This window comes from Saccoglossus kowalevskii, chromosome 10 (assembly GCF_978046115.1).
Source record: "Saccoglossus kowalevskii chromosome 10, keSacKowa6.1, whole genome shotgun sequence".
Lineage (NCBI taxonomy): Eukaryota > Metazoa > Hemichordata > Enteropneusta > Harrimaniidae > Saccoglossus > Saccoglossus kowalevskii.
The window spans coordinates 33,159,455-33,171,654 of NC_140650.1; the positions used below are offsets into that span (position 1 = coordinate 33,159,455).

Sequence of the window (12,200 nt, forward strand, 5' to 3'; positions counted from 1 at the left end):
ATTTGGGGGGGGGGGGTTCAAAATTCACTTGACAATATAAACTGAAATTGTATATTTCAAGCCACTTGTATATTTCAAACATTTTATAATAAAATGGATTAATTATCCGACTATGTACAACACGTCACCGAAATAACTTACCGCTACCCAAAACTATTGATCATTTGAGAGGTATGTTTGACAAAAGTCAGTTTGAATATAATAAATTAAAAATAAAAGTGACTAACCTGTAAATAACGATTCTTACCATAACTATATAATATTCATAGGAGTGTTATTTTGATGAATCGTCTAACGTATAACACATATAGTCGTATTCATGTATGTTATACTATTATTATACACCTATCATAGTTACGCCGTAAGTTACAGCGTATATTGCGGTATTGTTGAGCTCAGTATTTCTCTCAACATATATTTACAAACTATCTCACCAATTACTATCAACGTGATCCAATCTAAATTTCAAACGATTTTGGATTAAAGTTGATTAAATATTTGTGAAATTATACTAGAAATTAAACATAGAGACATATATGTAAATAAATGCGTATTTATGTGCGTTAGCCGAAGAAATCAATTATATAGTATAATATAATTTATTCTAAAATATGTATCGACCCTATTCGTATAATTATCCATATAAATAATAAATATATATATATGGAAAAAAAATTACAGGCGAACTTTGACGTGATCAAATTTTGATCAAGCTACTGATTTGGCCAGGCCAGCAAAGATTTATGAAAATATGCACAATGACCAAATCTGCAAAAAGTGGACTTGACCCATGGATTATAAACTTGAGATGAGCGATGCTATCACGCACATGTGTGGAGAAGGGGATGCGTCTGATTTTAATATTATATATTTTAAACGTCATATACCTACACATACACAATTACAACACACTGTACTGATGGCGCTATCGTCACTCACTCACTGCCTGCACTCACGTATAGTATTTCATACAGAGATAATGTATTACATGTAGAGGCCAATTGAACATGTTGTGTAAGTACATGGGTATATTGATCTCCGGATGAAATATACTGAGAGATGTATTGTGTATATTGGTAGTAATAACCGTTATGATAAACAATGTACAAGCACAGACTTTATTTTATGACATTGTTCTCGACATAGCCACTAACTACCGTGACGTCACAACTCATTACGTTTCCCTTCTTAACATTACCTATATCATGACAGAAGGGACGTAATGTGAAGTAAAGTCAACTTTATTGACATTGTACCCTTTTTAGGGTATTAAATTGATTACAATAAAGGAAATATGATTTAAAAAGAACATAAACAATTAAAAATAAACGGTCAGATAAAGGAAAGTAAAATACAGTAATTACTAAAATAGCTAAATAATAGAAAAAAACACAATTAAAATCACTACTAGTATCAGAAATAAAATAAATATGTACTATAGCTGGATTGTGATATGTGGATAGCGGAAACATTACCAATTACAGGGAAAACAGATTTTCTTTTTGAAATGCTGTATTTTGAAAGGTCAAGTACCGCAATTTTTAGAAAATTGGATGGCAACCTTGACATTCCGCAAAACAAAGACACGTTAAACTGACACCGTGCCTGTGTGTATTCTACGAAGACACGCGGTTATTCCCGCGATGGGTTACTCAGCAAAGTCGAGCTCAGGTTCTTATTTTAGTGCAATACGAGTCGAGATGAAACACGCTTAAAAAAGGCTGTAGTCATTGCACTGCGTAGTCTTGAATGTGCGTCCCACGTAACGTCTAAAAAGAAATATACATTGTTTATTTTCAAACGCACACTGAACGGTGACGTAGACCCCCCCCCCTAACTGCAAAACCCGGGAACGATTCGAGATTTGGCTCACTGATTTATAATAATTCAATATGGCTACGCCTCAGTGAACACTTCATTCGAATACGTACTTACTGATTATTCATTGAATGCGACACTATCACGCCACGTTGCGATGCGAAGTTATGATATATCAGGGAAAACGAGCAACAAGAACTTTGCGACATACTTCGATTTTAACGCAGTTTGCGATCACTGACTGTGTTACTGAGAAAGTTTGTTATGGTAACAGACTCTAGTAATATTTATAAATCAATTAATATTTGTACAAAACTATTGTTTATTTAAAAATATGTTTATAAACCCACCAGCTCTATAAGCTGAACTCATATCCATGCTTGTTGTTGTTGTTCGGTTTCGAGGGGTTTCACGAACTTTGTATGGTCGTATGGTAGTGACGGGTACATCGATTAATTAAACATAAAGTGAGAATGATGATGTAGAGAATGGTGAATACATCAAACAAACAATACTGGGCCGATGCACAGATACAACAGGAGACTCTTGTTGTAAAAAAATACGCGCCTTGTAGCGGGGCAGTGAAGCGATTACCGCGCATATAATTCACTCAACCATAACAAATTACATGTTGTTTTAGCATGTAACGTTTTTCTGAATACCGCTTTTATCTTTGCCGGATTTTTGCCATTCGTAATAACACAGGGATGGCCCTCCCCGGGGTCTATGCGAATTAAACGCAGTATAATGTGTTATTTTCATTCGCTTTCGGGGAGCAGTATTTCTGCATGGTTTGTCGATATTTGATACTCAAGTGAGTGACGTCTCTCCATTATGCGGTGAGTCATCTGACTAGCCTTCTAGCTTTCACACAATACCCCACCTCGACTATTTTCTCAAAGATGGCGCCCTGTACGAATCGCTCTCCTCTTGCTCCGGGGGTTCATGTTTGTTGGATTATTATTTTGGTGCTAGGAGCTAAATATGCAGAAAGTAACTGTAAGTAATCGTTTTCCAGTTTTCACACAACGCAATACAGGAAAAGAGGCGATGATAATGCTGCGAGTTCAATTTCTTTTGTGCACGCTAGATTTGTATACATGTCACCCGATTTGCCGTGGAACGCCAAAGCGAGGCTGACGTATCCGATAACTACCGGTGCCTAGGGAAAACCAGTATATACTTTTTCACGGATAAATTTTAATATATACTCAAAAACATAGAAAAGGGTCAAATTCGACAATTTCCCTTAATTTGTTGCAGCAGGATTATTTGAATTAATTCAGGGGCGTATACAGACGGGAGAGTCATTACAGCGGCGCCAAGCCGGGTATAATGGGCCCCATCTCAAAGACTCTTTTGTCACCACATGCAATTCCTCTCTCAGCCGTTAAATGCTTCTGAATCAGCTGCATTTGTGAGAAAAGCCAGAGTCACTCGACATTATGCAGGACATATATGTTTTAGAATCATGAAGAGATAGGGAGACTCTGTGACGACCCCCGCGTGCATGTAGGTTGTACGTCATGTATGTGTCATAAACACAATTGAATATACACACAATTGACTGTACCCCCCCCCCCGGGAATACGATCACGTGATTGATTTTATTTATATCCTTGCTGATGCGTTATTGAATATAAATATTTGATTACTATGATTCTTAATTAAAAATCTTTACTCACAAATTATGAATCATTGACGACGGTCGACTTAAATCGAGGTTTACAACAGAGAATTTGAACGATTATCATGCTATAGGGGCACTGGCTCTAGTAATAAGAGGTAGTTGTTGTTTTGATATACATAAGTCAAAATGGGAGTTTCTAAAAATTGATGTGTACGCGCGTGTGCACACCCATTTTGAAATCAAGTCGCGATTTCATTTCGGACAAGAGATTTTTAATTATATACAAAAATCACTCTGACAAACATGAAGCCAGACTATCTTGTACTTCGCGTAGTGTAATGACTCTTACAAATATGAGCAATACAATCAGTATAAACTTATAACACACGGGTGCATTACTGATTTAATCTAATTTGGATGGCTGCAAATTTAGTTTAGACTGACTACAAGAAATTTTAATATTTATCCATGATATTTCCATCTACTGGGGTTACCAATACAGATCTTCACCTACAAGGGTTACTAATACACACTGGGGGTCTCAACCTATTAGGATAACTAATACTCACTAGTGATATCTCCACCCGCTTGGGTTACTAATACCCACTGTGATATATCCACCCATTGGGGTTACAAATACCCAGTGTGATATCTCAATCCATTAGAATTACTAATACCCGATGTGATATTTCCACCCGCTATGATTACTAATACCCACTGTGATATTTCCATTCATTAGGATTACTAATAACCACTGTGATATCCCCACCCGTTAGGGTTACTAATACCCACTGTGATATATCCATTAATTAGGGTTACTAATACCCACTGTGATATATCCATTCATTAGGGTTACTAATACCCACTGTGATATATCCACCCATTGGGGTTACTAATACCCACTGTGATATATCCATTCATTAGGGTTACTAATACCCACTGTGATATATCCACCCATCGGAGTTACTAATAACCACTGTGATATCTCCGCCCGTTAGGGTTACTAATACCCACTGTGATATATCCATTAATTAGGGTTACTAATACCCACTGTGATATATCCATTCATTAGGGTTACTAATACCCACTGTGATATATCCACCCATTGGGGTTACTAATACCCACTGTGATATATCCATTCATTAGGGTTACTAATACCCACTGTGATATATCCACCCATCGGAGTTACTAATAACCACTGTGATATCTCCGCCCGTTAGGGTTACTAATACCCACTGTGATATATCCATTCATTAGGGTTACTAATACCCACTGTGATATATCCATTCATTAGGGTTACTAATACCCACTGTGATATATCCATTCATTAGGGTTACTAATACCCACTGTGATATATCCATTCATTCGGGTTACTAATACCCACTGTGATATATCCACCCATCGGAGTTACTAATAACCACTGTGATATCTCCGCCCGTTAGGGTTACTAATACCCACTGTGATATATCCATTCATTAGGGTTACTAATACCCACTGTGATATATCCATTCATTAGGGTTACTAATACCCACTGTGATATATCCATTCATTAGGGTTACTAATACCCACTGTGATATATCCATTCATTCGGGTTACTAATACCCACTGTGATATATCCACCCATTGGGGTTACTAATACCCACTGTGATATATCCACTCATTTGGGGTTACTAATACGCAGTGTGATATCTCAATCCATTAGAATTACTAATACTCGATGTGATATTTCCACCCGCTAGGATTACTAATACCCACTGTGATATCTCCACCCGTTTGGGTTACTAATACCCACTGTGATATATCTATCCATTAAGGTTACTAATACCCAGTGTGATATCTCAATCCATTATGATTACTAATACCCAGTGTGATATCTCAATCCATTGGGGTTACTAATAACCACTGTGATATCTCCACCCGCTTGGATTACTAATAACCACTGTGATATCTCCACCCGCTTGGGTTACTAATACCCATTGTGATATATACACCCATTGGGGTTACTAATACCCAGTGTGATATCTCAATCCATTAGAATTACTAATACCCGATGTGATATTTCCACCCGCTATGATTACTAATACCCACTGTGATATTTCCATTCATTAGGATTACTAATAACCACTGTGATATCTCCACCCGTTAGGGTTACTAATACCCACTGTGATATATCCATTCATTAGGGTTACTAATACCCACTGTGATATATCCATTCATTAGGGTTACTAATACCCACTGTGATATATCCACCCATTGGGGTTACTAATACCCACTGTGATATATCCACCCATTTGGGGTTACTAATACCCAGTGTGATATCTCAATCCATTAGAATTACTAATACTCGATGTGATATTTCCACCCGCTAGGATTACTAATACCCACTGTGATATCTCCACCCGTTAGGGTTACTAATAACCACTGTGATATATCTATCCATTAAGGTTACTAATACCCAGTGTGATATCTCAATCCATTAGGATTACTAATACCCAATGTGATATCTCAATCCATTGGGGTTACTAATAACCACTGTGATATCTCCACCCGTTTGAGTTACTTATACCCAGTGTGATATCTCAATCCATTAGAATTACTAATACTCGATGTGATATTTCCACCCGCTAGGATTACTAATACCCACTGTGATATCTCCACCCGTTAGGGTTACTAATAACCACTGTGATATATCTATCCATTAAGGTTACTAATACCCAGTGTGATATCTCAATCCATTAGGATTACTAATACCCAGTGTGATATCTCAATCCATTGGGGTTACTAATAACCACTGTGATATCTCCACCCACTTGGATTACTAATAACCACTGTGATATCTCCACCCGCTTGGGTTACTAATACCCACTGTGATATATCCACCCATTGGGGTTACTAATACCCAGTGTGATATCTCAATCCATTAGAATTACTAATACCCGATGTGATATTTCCACCCGCTATGATTACTAATACCCAGTGTGATATTTCCATTCATTAGGATTACTAATAACCACTGTGATATCTCCACCCGTTAGGGTTACTAATACCCACTGTGATATATCCATTCATTAGGGTTACTAATACCCACTGTGATATTTCCACCTGCTAGGATTACTAATACCCACTGTGATATCTCCACCCGTTAGGGTTACTAATAACCACTGTGATATATCTATCCATTAAGGTTACTAATACCCACTGTGATATCTCAATCCATTAGGATTACTAATACCCAGTGTGATATCTCAATCCATTGGGGTTACTAATAACCACTGTGATATATACATCAATTAAGGTTACTAATACCCAGTGTGATATCTCAATCCATTAGGATTACTAATACCCAGTGTGATATCTCAATCCATTGGGGTTACTAATAACCACTGTGATATATCCACCCGCTTGGGTTACTAATACTCACTGTGATATCTCAATCCATTAGGGTTACTAATACCCTCTGTGATATCTCCACCCGTTTGGGTTACTAATACCCACTGTGATATATCTATCTATTAAGGTTACTAATACCCAGTGTGATATCTCAATCCATTATGATTACTAATACCCAGTGTGATATCTCAATCCATTGGGGTTACTAATAACCACTGTGATATCTCCACCCGCTTGGATTACTAATAACCACTGTGATATCTCCACCCGCTTGGGTTACTAATACCCATTGTGATATATCCACCCATTGGGGTTACTAATACCCAGTGTGATATCTCAATCCATTAGAATTACTAATACCCGATGTGATATTTCCACCCGCTATGATTACTAATACCCACTGTGATATTTCCATTCATTAGGATTACTAATAACCACTGTGATATCTCCACCCGTTAGGGTTACTAATACCCACTGTGATATATCTATTCATTAGGGTTACTAATACCCACTGTGATATATCCATTCATTAGGGTTACTAATACCCACTGTGATATATCCACCCATTGGGGTTACTAATACCCACTGTGATATATCCACCCATTTGGGGTTACTAATACCCAGTGTGATATCTCAATCCATTAGAATTACTAATACTCGATGTGATATTTCCACCCGCTAGGAATACTAATACCCACTGTGATATCTCCACCCGTTAGGGTTACTAATAACCACTGTGACATATCTATCCATTAAGGTTACTAATACCCAGTGTGATATCTCAATCCATTAGGATTACTAATACCCAGTGTGATATCTCAATCCATTGGGGTTACTAATAACCGCTGTGATATCTCCACCCGTTTGAGTTACTTATACCCAGTGTGATATCTCAATCCATTAGAATTACTAATACTCGATGTGATATTTCCACCCGCTAGGATTACTAATACCCACTGTGATATCTCCACCCGTTAGGGTTACTAATAACCACTGTGATATATCTATCCATTAAGGTTACTAATACCCAGTGTGATATCTCAATCCATTAGGATTACTAATACCCAGTGTGATATCTCAATCCATTGGGGTTACTAATAACCACTGTGATATCTCCACCCACTTGGATTACTAATAACCACTGTGATATCTCCACCCGCTTGGGTTACTAATACCCACTGTGATATATCCACCCATTGGGGTTACTAATACCCAGTGTGATATCTCAATCCATTAGAATTACTAATACCCGATGTGATATTTCCACCCGCTATGATTACTAATACCCACTGTGATATTTCCATTCATTAGGATTACTAATAACCACTGTGATATCTCCACCCGTTAGGGTTACTAATACCCACTGTGATATATCCATTCATTAGGGTTACTAATACCCACTGTGATATTTCCACCTGCTAGGATTACTAATACCCACTGTGATATCTCCACCCGTTAGGGTTACTAATAACCACTGTGATATATCTATCCATTAAGGTTACTAATACCCACTGTGATATCTCAATCCATTAGGATTACTAATACCCAGTGTGATATCTCAATCCATTGGGGTTACTAATAACCACTGTGATATATACATCAATTAAGGTTACTAATACCCAGTGTGATATCTCAATCCATTAGGATTACTAATACCCAGTGTGATATCTCAATCCATTGGGGTTACTAATAACCACTGTGATATCTCCACCCGCTTGGGTTACTAATACTCACTGTGATATCTCAATCCATTAGGGTTACTAATAACCACTGTGATATTTCCACCCGCTAGGATTACTAATACCCACTGTGATATCTCCACCCGTTAGGGTTACTAATACCCACTGTAATAACTTCATCCATTAGGGTTAATAATACCCCTGTGATATCTCCACCCTCTTGGACTACTAATACCCACTGCGATATCGCGAACCACTTGGGTTACTAATACCCACTGTGATATCTCCACCCGTTTGGGTTACTAGTACCAACTTTGATATCGCCACCGGCTAGGGTTAATAATGCCCACTGTGATATCCCCACTATGGTAGTGATACCCACTGTGTACACCCATTTACTAATACTAGGTGTATCTTCTATGACGGATCTGAAGATTTATTATTATATTATGCTTGAACACATGTTCCATTTATATTCAACAAAAAATGCATTTGTCATATATCAAATATTAAATCAAACATTCGATTTCAAGAATCCGTTGTATTCATGTTTTAGACGGAATCAGACCAACGTCAAAATATTCGAACTGCTGTCTAAATACAGTAGTGTTTGGTTCATGGTGGTCTTTATCACATCCTTTTACTGCGCTTATGTATACTCGTCTCAGATTCCAAATTGAATCCGGAGCATGTGGTATATGTCTTTAGTTAGTCACGTGATGCAATTAACGGCCGATGCACTTGGTATGTATGTTTATATAACGTGGTGCTGCCCAACCCCCACACGTACACGACAGCAAACGTTGCCCTTATTTACACGATAATCACTAGACTTTTAAAATAAATATTCTTGGGATCCTGAGAGTAAGAAAACATACATAATGGGTTCGTAATTTATCAGTAATTCAACAGTTCCGCTGTACTTGTATGTAGTCGTTGGATTAGGATTCAGCCATTTGAAATCATTGGGGGGGTGGTGGAAGAGTGTGTCCAGGGCAATTTCTTCCGCGGTACATCGTCTATACATTTATATTTGTCTTGAACGTGCTAAAATTTTGTTATTCCGATACCTTGCATGATATTTTTTTTAGTGTCTAGCTTGCATTTTTCCCAACAAATATCCCAACCACTGTCCATGATTCAAAATGTCCGACCTCTTAGTTCTAGCACTTGACATATTCCGTAAAACAATGGTTCTTATTTCTAGGGTAAAACCCAGTCAACAAATTATGCTTAATTCCACTGTATATTTACTATAAGATTTGCATTTGATTTTCTGTTGTATGCACATCGCACTGCAAATGTATCCGTCGCGAGGTTACATTTGAATTCAAAGCAACATAACTACATGATTCTAGGTGAACGTGTTAGAGAATATTTATGTAAACAACTAGTAGTCCCTCACTCTAATAGCGATGGTCGCCGTATACTAGAAGTCCCTCAATCCAATAGTGATGGTCGCCGTATACTAGTAGTCCCTCACTCCAATAGCGAAGGTCGCCGTAAACTAGAAGTCCCTCACTCCAATAGCGATGGTCGCCGTAAACTAGCTATAGTAGTCCCTCACTCCAATAGCGATGGTCGCCGTATACTAGAAGTCCCTCACTCCAATAGCGATGGTCCCGTATACTAGAAGTCCCTCACTCCAATAGCGATGGTCGCCATATACTAGAAGTCCCTCACTCCAATAGCGATGGTCGCCGTATACTAGTAGTCCCTCACTCCAATAGTGATGGTCGCCGTATAATAGTAGTCCCTCACTCCAATAGCGATGGTCGCCGTAAACTAGAAGTCCCTCACTCCAATAGCGATGATCGCCGTACACTAGTAGTCCCTCACTCCAATAGCGATGGTCGCCGTATACTAGTAGTCCCTCACTCCAATAGCGATGATCGCCGTATACTAGTAGTCCCTCACTCCAATAGCGATGGTCGTCGTATACTAGTAGTCCCTCACTCCAATAGCAATGGTCCCCGTATACTAGAAGTCCCTCACTCCAATAGCGATGGTCGCCGTATACTAGTAGTCCCTCACTCCAATAGAGATGGTCGCCGTATACTAGTAGTCTCTCACTCCAATAGCGATGGTCGCCGTATACTAGAAGTCCCTCACTCCAATAGTGATGGTTGCCGTAAACTAGTAGTCCCTCACTCCAATAGCGATGATCTCTGTATACTAGTAGTCCCTCACTCCAATAGCGATGGTTGCCGTATACTAGAAGTCCCCCACGCCAATAGCGATGGTTGCCGTATACTAGTAGTCCCTCACTCCAATAGTGATGGTCGCTGTATACTAATAGTCCCAATAGCGATGGTCGCCATATACTAGTAGTCCCTCACTCCAATAGCGTTGGTCGCCGTATACTAGTAGTCCCTCACTCCAACAGCGATGGTTGCCGTATACTAGTAGACCCTCACTCCAATAGCGATGGTCGCCGTATACTAATAGTCCCTCACTCCAATAGCGATGGTCGCTGTATACTAGTAGTCCCTCACTCCAATAGCGATGGTCACCGTATACTAGTAGTCCCTCACTCCAATAGTGATGGTCACCGTATACTAGTAGTCCCTCACTCCAATAGTGATGGTCGCCGTATACTAGTAGTACCTCATTCCAATAGCGATGGTTGCCATAAACTAGTAGTCCCTCACTCCAATAGTGATGGTCGCCGTATACTAGTAGTCCCTCACTCCAATAGTGATGGTCGCCGTATACTAATAGTTCCTCACTCCAATAGTGATGATCGCCGTATACTAGTAGTCCCTCACTCCAATAGCGATGATTGCCGTATACTAATAGTCCCTCACTCCAATAGCGATGGTCGCCGTATACTAGTAGTCCCCACTCCAATAGTGATGGTTGCCGTATACTAGTAGTCCCTCACTCCAATACCAATGGTCGCCGTATACTAATATTCCCTCACTCCAATAGCGATGATCGCCATATACTAGTAGTCCCCACTCCAATAGCGATGGTCGCCATATACTAGTAGTGTCTCACTCCAATAGCGATGATCGCTGTTTACTAGTAGTTCCTCACTCCAATACCGGTGATCGCCGTATACTAGTAGTCCGTCACTCCAATACCGGTGATCGCCGTATACTAGTAGTCCCTCACTCCAATAGCAATGATCTCCGTATACTAGTAGTCCCTCACTCCAATAGCAATGGTTGCCGTATACTAGAAGTCCCTCACTCCAATAGCAATGGTTGCCGTATACTAGTAGTCCCTCACTCCAATAGCAATAGTTGCCGTATACTAGTAGTCCCTCACTCCAATAGCGATGATCTCCGTATAGTAGTAGTCCCTCACTCCAATAGCGATGGTTGCCGTATACTAGTAGTCCCTCACTCCAATAGCGATGGTTGCCGTATACTAGTAGTCCCTCACTCCAATAGCAATGATCGCCATATACTAGTAGTCCCTCACTCCAATAGCGATGGTCGCCGTATACTAGTAGTCCCTCACTCCAATAGCAATGGTCGCCGTATACTAGTAGTCCCTCACTCCAATAGCGGTGATCGCCGTATACTAGTAGCCCCTCACTCCAATAGCGATGGTCGCCGTATACTAGTAGTCCCTCACTCCAATAGTGATGGTCGCCGTATACTAGTAGTCCCTCACTCCAATAGCAATGATCGCCGTATACTAGTATTCCCTCACTCCAATAGCGATAGTCGTCG

General features: G+C 39.4%; 1 protein-coding gene across 1 annotated transcript in view; it reads left to right on the forward strand.

Annotated features, from left to right (window-relative positions):
• The first annotated feature begins 2,711 nt into the window (after positions 1-2,711).
• Positions 2,712-12,200, forward strand: part of LOC100366752 (uncharacterized) — a 43,842-nt gene continuing 34,353 nt past the window's right edge. The window contains exon 1 of the mRNA XM_002734017.4: positions 2,712-2,817. Within this exon, the coding sequence (XP_002734063.2) occupies positions 2,721-2,817 (97 nt within the window). The 5' untranslated portion in view covers positions 2,712-2,720. The remainder of the gene's footprint in view (positions 2,818-12,200) is intronic.